At 61.5% G+C, this 23,081-nt stretch overlaps 1 protein-coding gene across 9 annotated transcripts in view; it reads right to left on the minus strand.

Moving 5' to 3' along the window:
• Nucleotides 1–1,678: 1,678 nt before the first annotated feature.
• The window catches only part of COL11A2 (collagen type XI alpha 2 chain), a 29,483-nt gene continuing 8,080 nt past the window's right edge, over nucleotides 1,679–23,081 (minus strand). For 6 of the 9 annotated variants that reach the window (XM_005223247.5, XM_005223246.5, XM_010818041.4 and 3 more), the window contains 58 exons: nucleotides 20,291–20,350; nucleotides 20,150–20,191; nucleotides 19,860–19,922; nucleotides 19,471–19,545; nucleotides 18,964–19,050; nucleotides 18,644–18,700; nucleotides 18,428–18,481; nucleotides 18,282–18,335; nucleotides 18,139–18,192; nucleotides 17,956–18,009; nucleotides 17,700–17,753; nucleotides 17,531–17,575; nucleotides 17,364–17,417; nucleotides 16,984–17,028; nucleotides 16,734–16,787; nucleotides 16,494–16,538; nucleotides 16,339–16,392; nucleotides 16,056–16,100; nucleotides 15,784–15,837; nucleotides 15,616–15,660; nucleotides 15,298–15,351; nucleotides 14,845–14,952; nucleotides 13,826–13,879; nucleotides 13,477–13,530; nucleotides 13,345–13,389; nucleotides 13,204–13,257; nucleotides 13,038–13,082; nucleotides 12,855–12,908; nucleotides 12,707–12,760; nucleotides 12,443–12,496; nucleotides 11,929–12,036; nucleotides 11,695–11,784; nucleotides 11,465–11,518; nucleotides 11,149–11,256; nucleotides 10,927–11,034; nucleotides 10,743–10,796; nucleotides 10,587–10,640; nucleotides 10,333–10,440; nucleotides 10,079–10,132; nucleotides 9,827–9,880; nucleotides 9,589–9,642; nucleotides 9,280–9,333; nucleotides 8,859–8,966; nucleotides 8,446–8,499; nucleotides 8,215–8,268; nucleotides 8,067–8,120; nucleotides 7,330–7,383; nucleotides 6,980–7,087; nucleotides 6,835–6,888; nucleotides 6,663–6,716; nucleotides 6,333–6,440; nucleotides 6,146–6,199; nucleotides 5,810–5,845; nucleotides 5,577–5,630; nucleotides 5,215–5,482; nucleotides 3,975–4,087; nucleotides 3,475–3,681; nucleotides 1,679–2,780 (listed from right to left, as the gene is read on the minus strand). In XM_005223247.5, coding sequence (XP_005223304.1) covers nucleotides 2,640–2,780; nucleotides 3,475–3,681; nucleotides 3,975–4,087; nucleotides 5,215–5,482; nucleotides 5,577–5,630; nucleotides 5,810–5,845; nucleotides 6,146–6,199; nucleotides 6,333–6,440; nucleotides 6,663–6,716; nucleotides 6,835–6,888; nucleotides 6,980–7,087; nucleotides 7,330–7,383; nucleotides 8,067–8,120; nucleotides 8,215–8,268; nucleotides 8,446–8,499; nucleotides 8,859–8,966; nucleotides 9,280–9,333; nucleotides 9,589–9,642; nucleotides 9,827–9,880; nucleotides 10,079–10,132; nucleotides 10,333–10,440; nucleotides 10,587–10,640; nucleotides 10,743–10,796; nucleotides 10,927–11,034; nucleotides 11,149–11,256; nucleotides 11,465–11,518; nucleotides 11,695–11,784; nucleotides 11,929–12,036; nucleotides 12,443–12,496; nucleotides 12,707–12,760; nucleotides 12,855–12,908; nucleotides 13,038–13,082; nucleotides 13,204–13,257; nucleotides 13,345–13,389; nucleotides 13,477–13,530; nucleotides 13,826–13,879; nucleotides 14,845–14,952; nucleotides 15,298–15,351; nucleotides 15,616–15,660; nucleotides 15,784–15,837; nucleotides 16,056–16,100; nucleotides 16,339–16,392; nucleotides 16,494–16,538; nucleotides 16,734–16,787; nucleotides 16,984–17,028; nucleotides 17,364–17,417; nucleotides 17,531–17,575; nucleotides 17,700–17,753; nucleotides 17,956–18,009; nucleotides 18,139–18,192; nucleotides 18,282–18,335; nucleotides 18,428–18,481; nucleotides 18,644–18,700; nucleotides 18,964–19,050; nucleotides 19,471–19,545; nucleotides 19,860–19,922; nucleotides 20,150–20,191; nucleotides 20,291–20,350 — 4,092 coding nt within the window. In that variant the 3' untranslated portion in view covers nucleotides 1,679–2,639. 9 annotated transcript variants of the gene reach the window in all.

Raw genomic sequence — 23,081 nt, forward strand, 5'->3', positions numbered from 1 at the left:
AGGCTTTTGTGGATTGGCCTGGGGACCTAACCGCCGTGTATAAATGTTATTGGAGTAAATACATGGCTTTGTTTCCTCGGAGAAAAGCCCTCTGAGCTCAGAGCATCTGACCAAAAGTGACCTTTGGGGACACTCCCCTTTGTGCTCCGAGGGCGACCTCTGCGGTTTGGCTCCAGCTGCAGAGAAAGCTCTGGAGAAACCTCGGCTCTGGCCCCGGCTTGGCTGGGAGTGGGTGCGGGCGGGCAGCGTGGGGAGTGTCTATTTAGGTCTAATCGTCTCTTCAGCCGAGGCCTGGGGTTCGGGGGGCGCGGGGAGAGAAGGATGTCTGAAGCCGTTGAGATGGAGACGAGAGCGTGGGTGATCCCAGAAACCACATCCATCGCCTGACCCCAAACAGACGACGTTCAAGGGCTTCCGCCCTTGTGCTGTGGGAGTGAGAGCTCTGCTGGTGACTCCGGAGGGGCGGCGGGCAGGGGTGTTTTGGGGGCTCGGAATCGCTGCGCTTGCGCGCGGGGGCGCCCTGGGCGCTGGCACCAGGGGGCAGCAGAAGCAGAGACGCGCGCCTCCCGGGCGCCCGCGCCGAAAGGGGTCTACACCTGAGCCCGGTTTTCCCGCGCGCCCGCCGCCGCGGCGAGGCTGGGCTTCTGCATGGCGGGGCGCCCTGGGGCTGAGACCGAGCCAGCTCCGGCACTGCAGGGTTTCAGGGATCCGGGCTCTGTCCTCGGGGGCGGGGACGCGGTCCAGGCGGCGTCGTCGGGGATCCCCGGGAGGAGGAGCGAGGGCGCTGCCTCCCGGAACTCCGGCTCGGGGGTGCAAGGCAGCCCCTCTCCCGCCGGCTCCCTGGGGTCTGCGGACTGGAAGCCAAGACGCGCACACACGTGCAGACGCTCGTACACGCGTGCCCCTCCCGCGCCTGCAGCCGGACATCGGGCGAGGAAAGTGGCCTCGCGACCCGGAGGTCCCGGAAGAAGCGTTCGTCTCCTGCCCAGACGGGCGGGAGGCGGGATACGCAGCCCGGGAGCCTCCAGGGATGCCCAGCGATGCGGCCAGCCCTGAGCAGAGGGTACACCTGGCCCGGAAGGCTCGGAGCTGCTGAACAAGCCCCGGGATGGTGGGGGTAGGGCGCCGGCGCTGGGGGGCGGCCCGGAGTCGGAGGAGACTCCAGCCGAGCCCTGTGCGTCTTGCCATGGCAGGAAGCCTGGAGGAACGTGAAGGCTGATACCCACGAGCCTGGGGAGCCCCGGCCGCAGCCCTGGCTATTAATGACGGGGCAGGCAAGCCTGCACCAAAGGCAGGGGCAGTAAACGCCATCGTGAAAGTCAGCCTCGGTCTCCTCATTCGCAAGGAGCTCAGACCAGGCATCTAAGGCCCCTTCCAGCCTCGAGGGCCCTAAAGGTCTGGAAGGGGTGTCAGTTAAAACCAGGGAGGGTCAGGCGCCCTCACTCTGAACCGCTCAGGCGCCAGGGTCACACAGAACCCTGGGCTCCCACCTGATGTCGCTGGGTGGTCTGTTATCAACTCTCTCTGCATCCTAGCACCTCAACAGGACAAGTCCTCCAGGAAACGTATTAAGCCATCCATTTCTGATAACAGCTCAGCCAGGAGTAAGGGGCGTGGTGGGAGGGGGGTCCGGTGAGGATTGAAATAACAACACAAGCAGCAGGCACATACACCCCAGGAGGAGACAATCACATTTTTTAACCACCAGTCAGAGTGGACGCAGATCATAGTGCTGGACGAGGTCCTGGGAGTCCCTTCCATCCAGATCGCATGATAACTGAAGGATCAGGGAGGGTGGGGGTATCCAGGGCAAGGATGGGGCTGGCCAGGATGTTGGTGGGATGCTCAAGGGACTCAGGGCCACCGTGGTTTCCCAACTAATGTGGAGGAATCTCAATATTTCAAGCATCTGCTGACCACTGGCCCTGCACACACCCCTCACTATTCCACGTCTCCCCTGGGAGAGTAGCCGGGTCCCCAAGTAACAGGTGTTCCTGCAAGACCCCAGACTGAGAGAAAGACAGCAGGCAGGCAGGTCAGGGAGCCAGACACCCAGTAGGTAGAGATGAGCGAGCCCCACCTGGGCAGAGAGAGGCAGAGCCCTGAGACAAAGGAGACCGTGTATTCCAGCGTTCACAGTGGGTGCTGCAGGTGGGTGTGAGGGAGGCGGGGGTCGGCCCCCAGCCCCCCACAGTCACTGAGGAAAGCCCTGAGGCAAGGAGGAGGGTGCTGGGGCTCGCCCCTGGACAGCCCCGTCTCCAAAGTCCGCTGATTTTTGTTGGCATTTCTCTCTTTATCTTTTTTGTCATTTTGTTTTCCAAGCTTTAAATAATTAATATAATTACTTTTAAATACAAAATACACAGTGTCCTTTCTCTTCTCTTCCACGTGTTTGGGGTGACTGGGAGGTAAATTTTAAATAAGGGTCTCGGCTGTCGAGCAGGGCCCAGGCTCCAGGGGGGAGGGCCGCGAGGCCCGGGGCGCCCCTCCCCTGCTTTGCCCCTGATGGGGGACTCTCAGTGCCCTGGCTGGAGGCCCCCAGATGGTGAGAAGCCCTCCTTCGAGGTGGCACAGTCCCACGCTGTGGGACTCCAGGTGGGCCTGGTGTCGGCAGACAGGGTCAGATGGAGGAGAAGGTCCTAGCCCATGAAGCAGACAGGCCCCAGCAGCACCCCGCCCCGCCTCGGAGGGGCCCCCAGTTCTGAGAAGGAGGCGTCCAGCACCGGCAGCTGCTCCAGTACAGGCGTGCGAACCTCCAGCACCGTCCGGCCTTGCTGGGTCTTGAGGAGGGGGAGAGACACAAGAGCAAGAGGAGTGAGCGTGGGAAAGGCAAGCGGGAGCCTGGGCCACCCAACCGCAGGCCCAGGCCCCTGCTCCTTTGAGCGCCGCCGTGATCCCCTCATCTGCGTCACGAGTTCAAACTGTGCTACATTTCCTTTCTAAAGTTTCTTCCAGAGAGTCAGGACTGGGAAAGCTGGGAAAGTTGTGTGTGTGTGTGTGTGTGTGTGTGTGTGTGTGTGTGTGTACACACATGTGCGTGCGCTCTTGAGCCAATCTGGACAGCTGTGGGTTTGTTTTTGAGATTATCCGTCTGTAGTGGTTTGTGCGAGCTCGTGTGACTCCACAGGGATGTGTGTACCTGTGTTTGCGGCTGTGTGTGATGACAGCCAACATGATTCCGCACGTGTGTGTACCTGTGTGACCCTCTCCAGGCAACTCTGGAGACGCATGTACAGATTGGGGGTGTCCTCCCTGGGGAGTGAGCAGTGTTAACAGCCCCATGTGTGCAAAGGGGAAAACATGTAAATATGCTTACGAGCCTGCATGCCGGGCTTTGAGTGAATCCGTCCTCCACTGCCCAGCCTTCCTGCCCTTCCCGACACCAGAAGCAGGCTTCCTCCTGCTCAGCCCAGCGCCCCTGCCCCTCCAGCCTGAGTCCGGGCCCACCCCCATCCAGCTCTCCCTGGTGCCCACCTGGCAGCCGTCCCGGATCTCCTTGATGTAGGGGCTGGTCTCCGGGCTCAGCTCGTCCTCGTTGGCCCCCCGGAGCTTCAGGGGGCTGTCCTGGGCCTCCCCAGAGCACGGGTAGGAGATGTTCTGGCGGGCTGAGACGCTGAGCAGGCGCAGGAAGGTGAGCTGCACCACGCCCACTGGGGCGCCCTCGGAGTCCACATAGGAGAACTGGGGGAGAGGGGGGCTGCGGTCACAGGCAGGGCCGGGGCCAGGGTCACGAGAGCGGAGTGAATGGGGAAGGGCCGGGGGAGAAATAGGGGGCAGGGGTCAAACAGAGGGCAAAGTTTTGCTGCAGGTGGTCAGGGGCAGGAGACGAAGTTAGCAGCAGGAGACTGCCGAGAAGGAACAGAAGCGTCAGCCAGCTCCACGGGGTCAAAGGCCAGGGGACGTCAGAAATCCAGGAGCCTCTAGACCCAGAGGGGGACTGCACAGGGTCAGGGCGGCCAGGGGCCAGCTCTCACCTGAGTGACATCGTCCCTGGGCGTCACACAGGTTTCCCCTCCAGCCGTAAAGTTGCAGAAAACCCGGAAGGCATCCCGAGCACATCCTTGGTTGGGGTCGACCCAGTACTCTCCTGTCAAGTGAGGGGGGGACGGTCAGGGCGCCTCGGCCTTGTACGCAAGAGGCTCTCTGCCCCACACGTCCATCTGCGGCTCCCACTGGCCGCCCCCACCCGCCCTGTCCCCCAGGCATAGCCCGCCCTCACTTCAGTCTCCCTCGTCACTTTATGCCCCTTCCCGCAGCTGCCACCCCTCCCCCGGGCAGCACCCCAGGCTGGCAGCTGGAGTTGGTAGGAGCGCTGACACCCCCACCCTGGTACAATGTGTGGTCACAGGCTTGCACACGTGTCTGTGTGTGTGAATGCCAGCATGTTGTCCACGGGTGTATGTTTATCTGTTCCTGTAGACACTGGGCAGACGGTGAGCTGACGACCCTGGGAGGACCGTGTGTGTGCGTGTGTGTGCGCGCGCGCGTGTATGTGTGCGTGTGTGTGTGTACGCGTGTGTGTATGTGTGCATGTGTGTGCACGCACACGTGCGCACTCAGTCGTGTCTGACTCTGTGCTACCCCGTGGACTGTAGCCTACCAGGTTCCTCTGTCTGTGGAATTTTCCAGGCGAGAATACTGGAGTGGGCTACCATTTCCCACTACAAGGGATCCTCCCAACCCAGGAACTGAACCTGCATCTGTTGCGTCTCCTGAATTGGCAGGCAGATTCTCTATCACTACCGCCTGGGCAGCTCTTTAAAAACCCTTTCTAACAGTAGCCCACGACCGAATGAGCTATTTTGCGTGTCTGTGATCAGTCACTCAGTCCTGTCCTGCTCTTTCCCTTCCTTGGACTGCAGCCTGCCAGGCTCCTCTGTCCGTGGGATTCTTCAGGCAAGAATACTGGAGTGGGCTGCCGTTTCTTCCTCCAGGGGATCTTCCTGACCCAGGGATCAAACCTGTGTCTCCTGTATCTCCTGCCTTGCAGGCAGATTCTTTACCCACTGAGCCATCACACCAGTTGCTAAATATTGAAATGCTTCTTATCTGGTTGGTAAGAGCTGCCGCCCCAAGCTGGCCCCCCACCTCATCCCCACCCCGACAGCTTCCCCAGGCCTCCCCGACAGCTTCCCCAGGCCTCCCCGACATCCATGCTCCTTGTTCACATCGGTGCTGTGGTTCACAAGCCAAGCTCCTGAGGCTAGCACTGACCGTCAGGCAGCTCTGGGTGGCAGAGCTTCAGGTCCTGGCAGGTGCGAGCAGGGCTGTCCTGGGTCCCCATGGGCCGCCTCATTTGCTCGATCTCCTCCCGCAGGGAGTCCAGGGAGCCAAAGATCTCCTCCAGGCCCCCAGGACTACCCGGGGCACCCCCAGTTGGCACAGCTTCATCTTCCTGCATCAGGCGGCTTCCGTCCACTGAGCGCCGCGTCTTCTTGGGCATCTGGATGGGCAGGGGCTGGATCACCTCTCCCGGGGGTCCCTGGGTGAGAGATGAGGTCAAGGTGAGGGAGACGCGGAGAAATACCCAGACAGAGAGGGGCCAACAGAAACGCGGGCCCTGCCTCGTGACTCACCGGGTGTCCCGGAGGGCCCTGGACGCCCTTCTCTCCCTTAGGTCCGGCCGGGCCCTGCCAAAGGAGGCAATGAGGTCATGGAGGGGTCAAGAGGTCAAGTAGGCGATTAATGTTACAGAGGATGAAATCGGTCAAGGGCTGGGGATGAGGGGATGGGTGGGATGTTTGTCCTGGAGAGACAGTGTCAAGTTCAGTGTGGAGGGGGGCGGTCAGAGCTGCTGGGGGTCACTCACTGTGGCTCCTTTGGCTCCTTTGGGGCCAGCAGGTCCCTGTGAAATGAGGCACGAGAAAGAGGCGGTCACCTCAGGGGAGGGTCAGGACATGGAGAACTGCAGAGGCGAGGTCACGAGTCCACAGGACCCTGAGGCCACCCAGGAGGGGCAGGCGGGGGAGACAAGGGGACACCCAGGAGGCGCTGGAAGGACAGGTTGGAAACTCTGCAGGTGCAGGAACATATGGGGGACACGGGGGCCTCTGCGTGTTAGGCTGGCGGTTGCCGTGGAAACCAGGGGGATTATGGGGGCCTCGGGGTTTAGAGGATTGAGGGGAGGAACAGATGGGATACTCACAGGGAGGCCGGGGGGCCCTCCAGGACCAATGGGGCCAGATGCTCCCGGAATGCCCTAGAAGGGGGGGCCTGGTTCAAGTGCGTCCTCCTCCCCGCCCCGCTGCCCACCCCCACCCCGCCCGCAGCACGCCCCCTGAATCCCCACCCTTCATCTGCCCAGACCTCCCAGCACCACGCCCTGCACTCACCGTCTCTCCCTTTTGCCCGGTGGAGCCCTGAGGACCAGGAAGCCCGCGATCACCCTTCTCCCCCTGCTCCCCAGGGGGGCCGATGAGTCCGATGAGACCTGGGTGACCCTGGAAAAGCGGACAGGTGGTAAGGGGGAGGCACAGAAGACCCATGATGGGGAGAAGGAGGACCACAGGGGTTGGAGTCCAGAGGGCAGGAGGGACTCAGGTGGGGCTGCAGGAAGCCTGGGGCTGCCACAGCCCTGACTGAGGAGGGGCCCCCCGAGAACATGGGGTCCCCGGAGGCTTCAGGGAGGAGGCTGAGACCCCTGGCTGCACATGGTCACTCACCTTCTCGCCCTTGGCCCCAGTGTCGCCCCGGAGGCCAGGCAGCCCTGGGGGTCCCTGTGAGGAGACAGGAAGTCACTCTCTCCTGTGGGGACCACCACTCCAACTTCCTCCAAGGCTTGGACGTCCAGCCCCGGGGGCCCCACCCCATCCCACCCCATCCACAGTCACTCACCACAGGGCCTGGAGGCCCAGCCTGGCCTGTGGCCCCGGGACGGCCTTGCTGACCCTGCAGATTTGAAGGGACCGCAGGCATCAGGAGACGTGTCCCCAGCACCACACCCCTCCCAGCCCGGCCAAACCTCTGCATCATGACATACCACTGAGCCAGGGAGACCTCTCAGGCCATCAGGACCAGGCTTTCCTGCTGGGCCTGCAGGACCCACAGGGCCTGTCTTCCCTGGGGCGCCCACAGCACCAGGATCCCCCTGAAACACACCAAAGGGTGAGGACGAAAGGCAGAGGATGGTATGGTAGGGGCAGCAGATCCAAGGTGGGTGGGGAGAGACAGAGGGGAGGGGCCTAGCCCCCGAGACCCCTGGGGTAGGGAGGACAGGGAACCCCGCCTGGAGGATGGGGCATGGGAGAGGCGTCTAGGGGCTGGAGGGTGAGGACTGGGAGGCGCGGGGCGGTGCAGTGGGCGTCCCAGCATCCAGGAGGCTCTCCCCACCTTGGCGCCCTTCTCTCCTTGTCGCCCTTCAGGACCAGGCGTCCCTGCAGGCCCCTGCAGGTGGAGGAGGGGAGGGGGTGCAGGCGGCCGTGAGCAGCCAGGCTCACCTCCCACCCGAGCATCCTCCTGGTACACACACACACCCCTGTGCGCACACACACCTGCACGCACACACACACACAATCACAGAGGCTGACTCATCTCCCTCCCCAAAGCAGTCCTCCTGGTACACACACAGACACCTGCGCACACACAGACACAATCACAGAGGCTCACTCACAGGTGTGAGAGCTGCTACAACGGTACCAGCTATCAAAATACTGAGAAGTCCTGTGCATTGGGAGAAGAGCCTCCTGCCCACACACCACCAGTAAACAAAGGGTTCATCCCCTGCCAGCCCTTTTCCTCCTAGCCCCCAGACCAAGGATTAAATTTGTGCCCACTGCCCCCCCCGCAGTGGGATCAAAGAGCCGCAACCACTGGACCACCAGGAAATCTGCCCCCACGTCTATTCTGATTGGTTGCTACACACACCACCACCCCTGGCAAGATCAGACAGGACATACAGGAGCAAAGATACCCAAATCTGCACAGCACACTCGCAAACACATGTGATCACACACACACACCTCCCCCAAGGACGGCTGGGACACCAGGCCTCTCCCCATCCTGCCCCCCCTCACCCCAGCGGCCATCCAGCCTCCCCCAGGACTGCCCGCAAGGTCTGCCTCGCTTACCCTCTTTCCAAGCGGTCCAGGAGGTCCATTCTCCCCTGTAGGACCGGGGGACCCCTGTGGAGGGAGGGAGAGTGGTGGTGAGGGAGCCCTCAGGTGTGGGCACAGCAGAGGGGATTGGGCCTGCGGGTGGGGGGTCACGGGTACTCACAGGCTGTCCTGGCTCCCCGTCCTCTCCACGGTCACCCTTGGCACCATCCTGGCCCTGCAGAGACACAGCACTGTCAGAGGGAGCCCCAGGCCTGGCTGACCTCACCCCCAAACCTGCCGAGCTTCCCATTCTTCCGTCTGCCCCCCACACCCCCAGTTCCCACCCGCCACACAGAGTGCCTCCAAAGCAGACCACCTTCTTCACCCATCCCTCCCCCTGGGTAAGACTCACCCGAGGGCCAACTTCTCCAGGAGGGCCAGGGTCACCAGGAAAACCAACAGGACCCTGATCCGGAGGGAATCCAAGGGTCAGGGTCATAGCTCCTCCTAAGCCCACCCAGCGCCAACACGATCCCCATGGGTACAGGGCTCACGCTCCCTCTCTACAGGCAGTGCCCACCCGCACCGCCCTAGGAAGAGGGCCTCCAGTAGCCCTTCTCCCCACCTCATGCACGGCCTGCCCTCCAAGGCTTTCAGGTCATATTTCATTTTCTCTCTGGATCCTAAACTCCATAATCCCTCCCAGGAGACCCCGTTCCCCCCCACAAGTCTCCCACAGTCTTGCCCCCCGACTCCAAGATCCTCACACACATTCCCAGGTCTCCATGCACAGGGCCCTCCTCCAAGCCCCCTTCCCAAACTCACAGGGTTCCCTTTGGGACCGTCGTCGCCAGTGGGGCCCTTAGGCCCCGGTGGTCCTGCCTCTCCCGCCTGCCCAGTCTCTCCTTTCTCCCCGCGCTCCCCACGTGGACCCTGAAGGATGGGCGGAGGTTACAGATGGTCCCAAAGGAGGAGGATGCAGCCCCCACTTCCAAGACGCCTTCAGCCTCGCCCTCATCCCCCTCCGCCAGCTAACATCAGGGTGCACACAGAAGTCGAACCCATGGGGGGAGTCTGGGCCCCTCTTTCTTTTGAGGAAAGAGGGGTGGAGCCCACTCAGATCCAGGGACCAGGCCCCCTGAGAACGGCTGGGAGCTGCAGCTCCAGGAGGTCACAGAAAAGGTGGGGGTGGGAATGAGGGGGTGGAGGGGGGCTTGGGGAGCCAGGCCCCAGAGCAACCACTCACCTTGACCCCTGGCTCGCCCTGGACTCCCGGAGATCCTGACTCTCCTGGCTCCCCCTGCAAGGAGATGGGGGTCAAGAATCTTCATTCCCCGGCCCCCCCCAAAATCCTGATATTCCCAGTCTTTCTCTCTCTTTTTTCAGTCACACTGCACAGTTCCTCAGACGACTGAGCACAGGCCACAGCAGTGAAAGCACTGACTCCAAGCACGGGACCACTGGGGTCCCCCGCCTTATCAGTCTCCTTTGAGGCCCCCACCGAAACTGGCGGAAACTCACCCCCCAAGACCATCCATGTACCCTTTCCCAGTACCTTCTCTCCAGGGGGACCCAAGTTCCCAACACCTCCTGGGGGGCCTTGTGGACCCTGAAAGAGAACCAGAAATAAAGGGGAGGGGGTGCCCCGTGGGCGCAGAGCCTGGACGACTGCCTGAGGTCATCGCCGTGAGACGGCAGGCCCAGCGGCGTCTCGGCATCTGTGATGAGGCCAGAGGTTACAGTCTAGGGGAAGGGAGGCAGGGCACTTGCCACACCGGGGCCAGAGGACTCACATCTGCTCCGTTGGGTCCAGCTGGGCCTCGAGGTCCTGGGGGGCCAGGTGGTCCCTGGAGAGAAGCAGATGCCCAGAGACAGGCCAGGAGGTGAGAGAAGGTGAGCCAAGGATGCCCGGAGTGGCGGGGCCAGGGGAGCGGGCGGGGAGGGAGGCAGTTAGGCCAGGGCGGGGTGGGCACTGGAAGCAGGGGGGACTAGCAGGTGAGGCTAGAGTCAGGAGGGGTTCACCCCGTCAAGGGGGCCGCACTCACCATCGGGCCCACGTCTCCTGTCTCTCCCTTCTCCCCCGAGGGGCCTGGCAAGCCCTGCGCAGGTGTACACGACACGGACCCAGGTGACCAACACACCTGGAGCACACCCTCTCCCGGCCCCTCTCCCCAGATCCCAGCCCCTGCCCCCACCCCCCTGCCCTCCTTCCTGAGCAGGGGCTGGCGAGGGTCCGGGGCAGACACCAGCCCCGCTGTGACCCCCACCTCGCAGCCCCTGCCTCCTCTCTCCAGCTCACCTGCAGACCAATGGGTCCCGGGGGCCCATTGAATCCTCTTGTTCCTTCGTCACCTTTGGCTCCGAAGTGTCCCTGGGGACCCCGAGCTCCAGGCTCCCCATCTGCCCCCTGAGGTCGGGGAGGGCAGGGACGAGGACTCAGAGATGGTCCTGGGTCTGGGGTTTTCTAGTCCCGCCCAGAACCGGGCAGCAGGCCTGGAGCCCCCTACCCCCACCCCCACCTCCGAGGGCAGAATCGGGGCACTGGTCACTCACCGCAGCACCAGGCTGCCCCACAGGCCCGATGGGTCCGGGGGGCCCAGGGGGGCCCTGGGGGAGAAAGAAGAGTCAGAGACACCAAGACAAGGGGTGGGGCCAGGAGGGGCTGAGGTTCAGGGGCAGCGGGGAGAAGTCAGAGGGATGAACACTCACGTGCTCCCCCTTGTTGCCTTTGGCGCCCTTCTGGCCAGGGTCTCCCACCTCGCCCTAGGGGAATGTGGGGGGACGTTAGAGGACGCAGCGGGCAGGAGGGCAGAAGGAGCCACGGGCCCTGGGGCTGCCCAGCCCAGCGAGCTCACGTGCAGAAAGCTCATTCCGGGGCCTGGGGTTCTCTCACCTTGTCTCCATCCTCTCCCGCCACGCCCGGGGGCCCGGCAGGGCCAGGAAGCCCCACGGGACCCTGCACCCCATCGCGGCCAGTCGGACCAATGGGGCCCTTCTCGCCCTGTGGGAGAGGAAGGCAGGCGTCGTGACCCACAGATGCTGTCACCCTGGAGGCCCCTTGAGACCCAGCAGCTTCCAGACCGCCTACAGCGCCTCCCAAGGACCCCGCACTCACCGGGACCCCTTTCTCTCCCGCTGCTCCAGGCGGACCCTGCGGTCCCGGGCGCCCTGGGGGGCCAATGGGTCCCCCAGATCCTGCCGAACCTCGCTCACCAGGGGATCCCTGCAACAGAGGCAAGCGTCAGACCCGCTAAAGGGGAGACCACAGCCCCCGACACCAGAGCATGCCCAGCCACAGCTCCCAGGAGAAAGGCCCAGCATCAGAGGCCTTATTCCCCCAGCCTCCCTCTGCCAGGTCCCGCAGCCCTACCTGAACCCAGATGCTGCCCCGCACCCTTCCTCCCACCGCCCCCCAGGGGCCCCAGACTCACTGCAGGGCCTGGGGGACCAGCCGGGCCTTCATTCCCCTTCAGACCAGGCCCGCCCTGTGAGCCAGAGATTGGGGATAACAGACGTGAGACGGAAGAGGGGGACCTCACAGGCCCGGAGCTTAGGAGACACGCGGGGAAGGGTGGGGGCTGGGACGTGGGCGCAGGGTGACGCTGGGGAGCCAGGAGGTGCGGGGCCTCTTCACAGGCATCTGGGTCGGGGTCACACTCACAGCAGTGCCAGGGAGGCCTCTCTCTCCCGGAAAGCCCCTCAGACCAGCGGGACCATCCTTCCCCGGGGCCCCAGGGGGTCCGGGATCGCCCTAAAAGGAAACCAAGGTGATGAACCACTGCCAGCCTCCCCAGTTGAGCAGAGCGACCTCTGCCCCCTCAAACCCCCAACAGGCTGTCCCTTTAGGCACCGAACCCCGTTCTCCCAAGTGCCCCCTCCCGGGCCCTCTGCTGACCTTCGTGCCTTCTTTTCCAGCTGTTCCAGTCAGTCCCTGCTCTCCAGGGGGGCCAGGGGGGCCTGGGTGACCTCTCTCCCCCATGGGCCCGGTTTCCCCTGCGGCTCCCTGGGAAAGAGGCAAACAGACTCCAGTCTCACCCCCGCCCCCGTCTCACTCTGGTCACCTCACGGTACCCCCCAGGACCCCTTCCTGTCTGCCCCAGGGCTCTCCTAGGCCTCCACGCTGGTCTCCCTTCCCCTGTGTGGGGTAGCCACACCACCCAGTGTCCCTGTCGGGGACCTTCCTCCGCTCCAAGACGCAAGAAGAGGAGAACTGGTCCAGGAAACAGATGGAAATCTGAGATCTCTGCTCCAAACCCAGCCCCTACCATGCACCCCAGTGCCGGGGCCCCACAGGCAAAGGAGGGTTGGGGGCCCCGGATCAGGAGAAGAGAGAAGAAAGGCAGACATTCCAACCCCCAGGGTCTAGGATGCTTTGTCTCTGTGGGGGAGGGGTGGAGGGGCAAGCATACCTGGGGTCCCACCACTCCTGGGGGGCCAGGGGGGCCGGTCTTCCCTTGGAAGCCCTGAGAGAGAAAGAGAGGAGAGGGGGGTTGGAACACACAGTCTGGCATGGACACGGCATGGACCCCAGGCTCCCGGGTCACCACCGAGTCCTTGGCTGCGGTATGAGCAGCATTAGGATAGGGGCCACTCCGAGGAGACCCTTCCTTGGGGGCCTTCCAGACAGGACGAGGGGCGGGGATGGGGTCTGCAGGCACCAGAGCACCACTCACCACTTCTCCTCTCTGGCCTGGGTGTCCTGGCAGCCCGTCCTTCCCGGGGGGACCCTGGAAGGGGTTCAGAGGTCAGGTGAGCTTTAGACCGGGCAGGGGGTGAGGAGGAGGGACACTCAGAGCCAAGGCAAGTCAGAGGGCAGCTTACCGGAGGTCCTTTGGGGCCAGGAAATCCGTTGGGGCCCTGAGGCCCAGGGAGACCCTAGAGACAGATCTGGTTGAGCCAGGAGAATGGGGAGCGGGCTGGGCAGGGGATCCACCCCGTGGAGAGGGAGCCGGCGCCACTGGCCCCTGGACAGCGCCGGGGTGCAGGGGACTCGACCACACTCACCCTCTCTCCAGGAGGCCCATGGGGGCCGTCTCCACCTGAGGTTCCCTGTGGGGGAGATGGTCAGAGAGGAAGAGAGGCTGACTTCTAGCCAACCCCAAGGTCAGAGGAGGGGACGCAGCTGGGCGCCGGAGCAGAGGGGAGATGGAGCCCTGCTGAGACCACCAACCTTGGCTCCAGACTTCCCGGTGGCACCTCGAGGTCCCCGCTGACCACGTGGACCCTAGAGAGAGGACAAGGGAGTTGTCAGAAAGACCCCCAAAGCACCCCCTTGGGCTCCTGAGCCGCACGCCTCTTTCGCTGCACTCACCGTGGGGCCGCGCTCTCCTCGAGGCCCTGATTTCCCTGACAGGCCCTGGTGGTGGCAAAGTGAAGACAAGGCATCAGCTCTGAGCCCCCCAGAGCCAGCCCTCCCCCCACAGCCCCCCATTCCCCGGCTTACCCGGGCTCCCTTCTCTCCACTGGCTCCAGGAAAACCCGGAAATCCCAGCGACCCCTGGTGAGGATGGAAAAGGGGGAAACCGAGAAGTCGAGAAGAGGGTGGGCTGGGGAAAGGCCAAGGGGGGTCAGGAGAGGTGACGGAGGCAGGGGGTGGGAGACCCAGGCTCTGCCAATAGCTTGGTGGCCTTAGACAAGCCCTGGTGCATTCTGAGCCTCTGTTTCCCCATCTGTAGAATGGGCGTGAACTAAATTCTGTCTAGGGTCCCCCCACTGTTCTGTCCGTCTGTGCTTCCTGCAATTAGAGCTCAGGGAAGGAAAAGGAGGAGGGGCGCAGTGGGGCATCAAGTCACCTTGGGGCCCTGGCGTCCGGGGTAGCCAGGCAGACCAGGAACACCCAGCTTGCCCTGTGGACAGACAGAGGGCCATCAGGAACAAGTGGGGCCACGGATCCCACTCCATCCTGGAGACCCAGCCCCCAAACAGCAAACATCTAGCGTGCCCCCAACCCCCACCGCCCTCATCCCCCACCAACCCCACCCCAGGCTGCCTGGCTTTTGTAATCTCTCCTTCCTGAGAGTGGATTTTCCCCAAACTCCAGGGCTGGAATCTCGTCTCCCCTGTATCTTAAAATCAGCAGCTCACGCCCTGTGGGCACTGGGATCCCCTGCCTGCCCAGCACCTCTGCTCCCTCCTCCCCAGCACACACAACCGCTCCTCCAAGACCAGCCCCTTTGCAGCCCCCGCCCCGCCTTGCCGCAGGCTCAGCTTTGCAGCCCCCACCTCCAGCCCCCCACGCCCTGCCCCCTGAGGCCTCAGGACCTGTCTTGCCAAGGAGTGGATGTGGGGAGCAGGGATCCGGCCGCCTGACTCCTGGGGCTCCAACCCTGGTTCTACCCTGCACTGGCTGTGATGAACAAGCCCCCAAACCTCCTGGTGCTTCAGGACCGTAGAAGTCCCCACCCCGCAGGGCTGACAGGACACCGTCAGCCAGGTTAACCGTGAAGATGTCAGAGCTCACCGCCTCTCCAACTCTTTTCCTTCTCGGAGTACCTACTGGTCTGAGTCTGCACACACTTTCCCTCTGCCTGGCACCCCCAGGAACCCTGTGACAGCCTCTCTGCATGTCCCCACGAATGTGTTGTGAACTCTTTATAACGGGGACTTTCCTAGGCTTCTTGTGTAGCCCCTCTCAACCTGTCAGTGTCTAGGGGGTGCCAGACACAGAGAGGAGCATAATTAATGCACAGTCATCTTTGACTTTCTGACTTCAGCCATTGGCATCCCTGCACCCACTCTGACCCCAGCACCCCAGGCCTCACCCCCTCCACGTCCTAGAGCACGTAGACATTGGCCCCCTCTCCCCCGTCACCTTCTCGCCCATGAGCCCCGGGGGCCCAGGGTCCCCCGTGGGTCCAGTGCGCCCCTTCGGCCCCTCAGGACCATCCTCGCCCCTGGAACCGGGGACTCCGACCTCGCCCTGGAGGAGAGGGTTAGAGAGTGAGAGATCGGGACTCGGGGTGGGAGCTGAGCCCCGAGATGGGGGGCAGGCCCTGGTGAGGCTGGTGGGGTCGGTGGGGGTCCCTGAAGTTCCTGCAAGACAAGGAGCCCCGAGGGGCAGGGAGAGGGCGGTGACCAGCCAGCCGGTGGGTCACAGAGCACAGGGCTGGGTCCTGCTTGGATCGGGCTCCAAAGGGAGGTCAGATCCTCGAGGGAGCCTGGAGATGGGCCATCCAGGGGTGTCAGGGGGAGGCTGGTAATTGGGGCTCAAAGGGGAGGGTCACCAGCGCTCAGAGTTGGGGGCAATGAGGAGGTCTCTACTCACCCTGTCGCCTTTCACACCCATGTCCCCTTTGAAGCCGGGAAAGCCATCCTCGCCCTGAGAAATACGGGGCGAGAGGACATCACGGATGACGGAAGGAGGGGTAGACAGAGGTGGGCAGGAGAAGGGGCGGAGGGTGGTGAGGGCGAGAGGACATCACGGATGATGGAAGGAGGGGTAGACAGAGGTGGGCGGCAGAAGGGGTGGAGGGTGGTGAGGGCGAGAGGACATCACGGATGATGGAAGGAGGGGTAGACAGAGGTGGGCAGGAGAAGGGGCGGAGGGTGGTGAGGGCAGCTGGGGCTGAGGGCCATTGCTCACCTTTTCACCCTTGTGACCCTTCAGACCCCGAATTCCATCCACGCCCTGGAATTGGAAGGGGAGAGACGGAGTGGTCAGGAGGGGTGGCGAGGCTGGCAGGACCAAGCTCCGGGGCCCAGCTGGCCGCCCTGACCTCAGCCTTCCTCTCCCAGCTGGCTGGTCTCTTACCTTGATGCCCCGAGGTCCTGGGTACCCCAGAGGACCCTGAGGTCCAGATGGACCCTGCAAGAGGACAGAGAGTTGTCAATAAAGGGTCTCAGGGGGTCACTGAGGACGCCCAGGGGTGGGAGAAAGGGAAGTGACCAATTGGAGTCCGGAGAGGGTTGCAGGGGGTGGACTGTTAGAGCCACGTGAAGATACGAGGAGATCCCAAGGACTTGGGTGCCCAGGTCTGGGTGGCGACCCTGCCAGGGGATGTGAGGGGCCATGGAAGAGCTTACCTGGTTTCCTTTGGTTCCGGGAGGGCCTTCCTTGCCCGGGTGACCCTGGGGGTAGGGGAAGGAGAGCGTGACCACTGGTCCCTGTCACTTCCTGCATCCCTCTCTACACTTCTTGGACCCAAATGCCCCCAGGTCCTAATGAAGCTGACTGACCATTGGCGGCATCACCAGTGACTTCCCAGGACAAGGGACACTCTGTAAGGATACTCACTGAGGTGCCTGCAAGTCACTCCCTGGGGTGGAAGGTCAAGGGGGATTTGCATGACGAGGTGGGGGCACTCACCGGGGGTCCATCTGAGCCGGGCATGCCAGGTAGCCCTGGTTTCCCTCGAGGACCCTGCAGGGAGATGAGGACACTCAGTCACAGCCAGACATTTGGGGGCTCCCTGCAACCCGCCTCAGCACACCCACCATCCCCCAGATCCCTTAGTCACTTACCTTCTCTCCATGAGGGCCAATGGCACCCTGGGGCCCGGGGAGACCCTAGACACCGGAGAGAGACATTACAGGGGCCCCCAGGGGTGGGTCCCGCTTTCTCCCCCAGCCAGCACCCCCAGTTCACAGCACAAGCAGCAAAAACTTGAAACCCTTCATTTCCAGTCCCCATGCAGGGTCTGACCCACTGTGGGAGCCCAGGGGGGGGCCCTCAGGTTGTGGGGGGCAGACAGGACCACTCACCTGGGTCCCGGGGGTGCCCTGCTGTCCCGGAGGTCCTGGTTCTCCCTGGGGTCCCTGGAAACAGGCAGCCAGGCAGGGGTCAGAAGGAAATGGTGACAGAACAAACCGGGCAGGGGAGCTGAGTCCCAGGACGGACAGACGAGGGGGCAAGTGCCAGAAGCAGGAGGGGGTCAGAGGGGCAAAGGGAGGAGACCTTGGCAGAGACGCGAGGGGCGGAGGGGCGGGCGGGGTCTCCACACCCATCACTCACCAAGCTGCCTTTGGGACCGTGGGGGCCATCCATGCCTCGGACTCCCTGAAACATGAGAGGGGCGTGAGTCCGGACGGACCTGTGGTTTCCCACGCCAGGCCATCCCCGCCGGATAGGGCAGGCGCGCGGCAGCCGCCCTCTGAACCTAAGCAAACATGGCCGCCCGGATCCACAGGGCATGGGGCTCTGGTCTGTGGGTTTGTTTTGTTTTGTTTCTCTTGAGGACCTTTTTTTTGCTATGCCCAAAGTGTTTGATGCATTAGAGGATATGGCCCCGCGTGGGCACCTGCGGGTGCGGCTCAAGGGGCAGTGGGGGCGGGGCGGGGAGGCATTCAGGGAAGGTGGAGAGGGCGGGGTCAGAGTCAGGGACAGTCACTCACCGGGGGTCCAGGAATCCCAGGAGGGCCTTTGGGGCCAAGGAGACCTCGAGGTCCCTGCATTCAGGTGAGGGGAAGACAGGACCACGTAGGTGAGAGAGCGCATCCCTTTCACGCCCACGCCCCTCCTCTGGGGTCCGAGCCACACTTCCTGCCCCCCCGACACTCACCGACTCCCCAGGCAGCCCCCGAGGCCCGATCTCTCCGTCGTCTCCCTGGAGGAGGACATGTGAAGCAGCCTCGCCTTCCAGAACCCCCCGCCCCCAGCCCCAGCCCCCACCCCGGACCCCCCTACCCCCGGCCCCCACCCCACCCGCCCACGCAGGCTGCAACACTTACCCTCTCTCCATCCTCACCAGGGGGCCCAGGAAGGCCCTGGGCACCAGTATCACCCTGAAAAATGGGCCACCAGGTAAGAGGGGTACAGAGCCCCCAACACAGACAGACGCAGACCGTCTTCAGGGTCCAAGGAAGCTCCTCCTCTCAGCTCCTGCTGGAACCGCCAGCCTCCTGCCCTGACCTCGAAATCCCTCCCTCCCTTCCCCTCCAGGGAAGATCCACCCCCATCACAGCACCCTGCGGCCCCCATACTCACTCTGTGTCCCTTCTCCCCAGGCAGCCCCGGAAGGCCATCAAATCCTCGGTCACCCTAAGGAGGAGAGGGGCAGCCCAGGTGAGGTGCCCGCCCCTTTCCCATCACGTCATGAGCGGGGCGGGGCTATCCCCAGGAAACAGATGAGTTCCGGGTGGGCACCAGAAAGGGGCCCAAGCCTGTTACCTTCACTCCAGGTTCCCCAGGCATCCCTCGGGCTCCGTCAGCACCCGCTCGGCCCTGGGGGTGCAGGGGAGGTGTCAGAGCAAGCAGGGGCCCAGCCCTCCACCCCCTGCACCCTGTTTCCATCTCCCACCCCAGTCACTCACCCTTCGCCCCGCCTTGCCAGGAGGGCCCATGAGGCCCTGAGGTCCTCTGGGGCCCTAGGAGGGAGAAACAGGGGCAGGGTTAGTGAGCACAGGTCGGGGTGGGGGGGCAGCACTGAGCTGGGGACCAGGTCGGGGGAGGCTGCCACCTGAGGTCCCAGGTCTCCAGACTCTCCTTTCATGCCAGGGCTCCCGGGTTGTCCCTGTGAGGAGAGAGGGGGGCTTGCTGAAGGACACGCCCATCGGTGGCCACAGAGCCTTCCCCCAATGCAGCAAAATATCTCTCAAATTGGTCCTTTTCCAGGACTGTCCATACCCCCACACATGGATAAAGGATCCCCTATCACAACACCCCACGCACTCACCAGGGGGCCAGGGCGGCCTGTGTATCCCATGGGGCCAGGGGGTCCTCGGAGGGCCATCTAGGGAGGGCAGAGGAGACGGCAGAGCTGAGCACAGGCAGCAGGAGCACCCCAGACTCCGGGTCACCTCCCAGATTTACCCTTCTTCCCTGACCTTCATTCCGCTGCCCTGATCGTCCTCAACCTCCATGTCAGCCCCCAATCCAACCCAGACCTCTCCCTGCCCTACAGTCACACCGACCTACCTTTCCAACCCCTCCTAGTGCCTTCCTCCACCTACCACACCCCTCCCATGCCCCCCCAAGACCCCTAGCCCTACTTACCCGTGCCTGCTGCAGAATCGCCTGGGCCTGGGCCTCCTGGGCTGCCACCACAGGGCCCTTGTCACCCCCACCACTGCCGAACCGGAACTGTGGGGCAAGGAGAAGAAGAAAGTCTAGATTCTTCCAGGAAATCCATGAGACCCCCGAAACCAGAGGGATCATCCAGCACTTGGGCCCCCATGTCCCAGGTTCCAGATACCCTAAGCCCTCCTCCAGTGTCTCCCCCGGGCTCTGGCTTATCACTCAGAGGTTTTCAGAAATTCAGCTCCTGCCTCCCTCCCTCCCTCTCAGCCTCTTCCTCCTAGATTCCCTGAAATCTAGGATTTTCTGCCTGATTCTAGATGCTCCATGTTTGGTTCTAGATCATTAATGAGGCCTTAGACCCTCCACCCCGATGATCACATTCTTTGGGTGGATCGTCCCGAGAGACTCCTCCTAGGTTTTCCTCCCCTTCTGGTTCCCTGCCCTCCCCTCAGCCTGTTCCACAAAGCCCAGAAGACCACTCACGGGGAGCATGAGGGATGTTCCGGGAGGGCCAGGGGCGCCGTCTGATCCAGGGAGCCCTGCTCGGCCCGGGGGACCCTGGAGAAAGACGGAGTGACAGCGTGTTGTTAGGCCCCTGGCATCATCTTGAAGCCCTCCTCAATGGAACAGATGCAGACTTTCCTAGATCTCCCCACACCCAGTGGAGAAACATGTCATGGAGAAAATCGACAGTGAGACACCAGACTGCTCCCCTCTCCAACCACACGCTGCCTTCTTTTCTGGGTGCTGAGGGCACAGCAGCCCCTCCATCAGTAATCAACCAGCTGATGAGAAGTCACCGAGAATGGTACCCCCCTGGATACCAGCGGCTCCTTTGTAGTCCTCCCCGCCCCCACAGGATGCTCTCATACCCTCTCGCCTGGGTCTCCAACTGGGCCTGGGTTGCCTTGGATACCAGGGGGACCAGGAAATCCCTGAAGAACACAAGAAGGGGGGGTCAGATGTGGGCAGTCAGATGGAAGAGGGGTATGTGGCTGGGGGTGGTCTCCGCAGAAGAAATCTGGGGTTCTGGGAAGCTCTGATTGGAAGGATGCTCCAAGTTCTAAGGAGGCCTGGGCCAATGCTGGGAAGGCACAAGTGAGCAGGTAGGAAGCGTTTCTGCAAAAAGAATGGAGGCTGGGGGGTCACAGCTAGAACTCACCGCAGGGCCTTCTGGACCAGGGGGCCCCTCCACTAGCATGCCCTGCGGAGCCAAAGGTTAAAAGTCAGAGGCTATAGGGCTAGCACCCTGCCTCCTTCCCTTCTTCCCACTGCCCTCTGCTCAGTGACCAGAGTGACTTACAGGTTCCAGCACAGCAGGCTCCCCCTTCTCTCCCTTCAGCCCCCGGGGGCCACGGGCAGCCTGAGGGAGACACACATGTAACCCCCAGTGGGGCCTGTGAGCAGCCCCCACCGGGACTGCCCCCACCCTGGTGCAGTCACAGGTCCTCCAGAGATCTCCCTGACCTAACCCCTCGAACTCCCTGGTCCTCCTCCAACACTCCCTCTTCACAGACCTCCCAGGTCTGCCAAGGGATATCTCGGGGTTCCCCACCCCCCAATTCCCTGCCCCACCTCAGCAAACACACCCTCTGCATCTCCCTGAGAACCTCTCTCAGGAAGGTCCCCAGACAGTTCCTGGGACACCAGTCCCCCAGTCTTCCCAGACCCTCTCCTGGAGGACTGCACCTTATCCCCCACACTTCCTTAGGACCTTAAGAAACCATCAACTTCCTCACCTTTAACCCAACTCACCAAGTAAGATTCTAAGATTTTAGATAGATTTTTACTTGGGTTTGGGGGAGGTCATGCATCCATATGAGAATCTGACGTAATCTATAGTGTCTTTCTCCAGAAAAGAAAAAGGGTATGCCCTTATGCACAGAATTTTACTTAGAGTTTCAAGGGGTTCACAAATTTAAAACTCCCCAGAGATTAGACATTCATACTCTAAGTATATTTGGAGAGCAGTCCCCACTGATACGTCCAACTTAGAGCTTATAACTGGATTTTGAAAAAATACAATTCGGGCTCAGTTACTCAAGCCCCAGCACGGAGCCCCTCAGCTCCTTCCAGCGCCGCTCCCAGCATGGAAGCTACACCCTTCCTCTAACCCTCATTTAAACTTCAAGCCTACCAGTAGCCTCCCTTCCACACTTCCAGTCAAATGCCCACCCCCAGCTCTGGGGCCACAACCAAGATAGGGACAGGGAGATTGGGGGATATTTATTCAACACGTCCCCTGACTCTCTCAACAAAGATCTTCAAAATGCCCCCCTCTACCTCCATCCTGACCGAACAGTAACGATCATTTTCCAAACTCTCCCATGTCCCAGATCAATCCTAAGTATCCGGCATAAGGGAAAGGCAGCAGAGGGTCAAGGGTGGCAATATTAGAGCACGGAGGGTGGAATGAGGCAGCAGGGTTGGGGAGAGAGCTCTGACCGCAACGCAGGCAAAAGATGAAGTGAGCACAGGAAATACCCCACTGACAGGGAGTGGCTGAAGACACAGGGCACAATTAAGGGAGACAGAACAAAGGGACAAACTCTTGGAAGCAAGAATGATACCAGGGCCAAGAAAAATCAAACACGGCCAAGATGGTTAGAAAATGAACCAGATAAACAGGAAGTGGTGGGACAGACAGGAAGCAGCCAAGGAAAGAGGATCCAGGAAGTGGACCTTCAAAACAATATGGCTGCCACAACCAAGAAAGAAAAGAAATTCACAAAACAGACAGAAAGTGACTCTGGGAAATGGATAATGACAAAGAAAGACAATTCTTCCAGCAAACACACATCTTCCAGAAAACATACACACAGCAAGTGGCCATGATAAATATCTAGACCCACAATGGAAACTTTATGATTTGGATGATTGGAGACACATACGAAGTGGCTTATTATCAAAGGATAAAACAGCATGAAAAACTAGAGCAGAAACACAAAGAATAAGTCCCCTCCAGTCCAGTCTGACACAGTCACCCAAACGGATGTCATGACTGGGAGCAGAGGGGACAGACAGGAAGTGGCCTGTAGCTTAGAAAATGTGACAGAGAAAGTTAGATTGTTTGGCAGCAACATGGATAAGAAATGGTTTGGATCAAGAAGAAATGATGGAGACAGATTGAAAATGGACATACGACAGGGGCTTATGACCCAAAGGCCTATGAAATCCAGCTTGATGGAGATAGGAAGGGACCAAGAAAGACAGGAAGTGGCCATAGGATTGGAAAAAAAAACCAAATGCTTCAGACAGAAGGAACCATAAGGAGTCACAAAGTAAGACATTTGACAAGGGAAGGCAGGGAGTAATCTTTTCAAGCAACAGATACAATCCACGTGAACAAAAAATGGTAAATCACCGGTGGGAAGTAGCTCTCAGAAGACAGACAACAACCAAAGAAAACAGGAAGCGATTCCCGCTGGAGGTCAAGCGTGAAAGAGGAGCTTCTCGGACTTACGGCTTCCGAGCGGGCTGTCTCGGCAGACAGGGCAGGGCCAAGCTCCGTCTCCTCGTGGTAATCGTCCCCATAGGCATAGGTGTAATCGTAGGGCCCTGCTGGGGGCTCTGTGCCACCCTCCCCATACTCCTCTGTCAGGAACCTGTCAGCTGTGGGGGGGACCTGGAGATCTGTCTGCTCCTTCCCGGGGGTGGGGAGGGAGAGGGGTAGACGGGGGCGTTAGGGCTAAGAGGAGGTCTCCCCTGGACCCCAGGGTGTGACGACTTCCAGCCCAAGGGGTACTGAGGGTGATGGGGGCCATTTTCCTCCCAAGAAGAGCAAGGGGAGCCATTGTAGAGAAGGGGGATGGCCATCAAAGGCCCCCAACAAGGAGAGAGGTCCAGAAAGTGGGTGTGGTTGGAAGAAATGAGGGGTAACGAGAAGGGTGGCCGGAGGGCTGGACACAGAGTGGACAGTCCATGGACATAACGATGGAAGAAGGGGCCCAAGGAATGACCAAAGAAATTGGTGGAAAGACAAAAAGTGACAGGGTTGGACAAAAAATGGCTCCTGGGAACAGAAATGTGACAGAAGTACAACCACTAACATCAACACGGAAGGGGATGACCCTAGAGCCAAAGAATCATGGCAG

This window comes from Bos taurus, chromosome 23, assembly GCF_002263795.3.
Source record: "Bos taurus isolate L1 Dominette 01449 registration number 42190680 breed Hereford chromosome 23, ARS-UCD2.0, whole genome shotgun sequence".
Lineage (NCBI taxonomy): Eukaryota > Metazoa > Chordata > Mammalia > Artiodactyla > Bovidae > Bos > Bos taurus.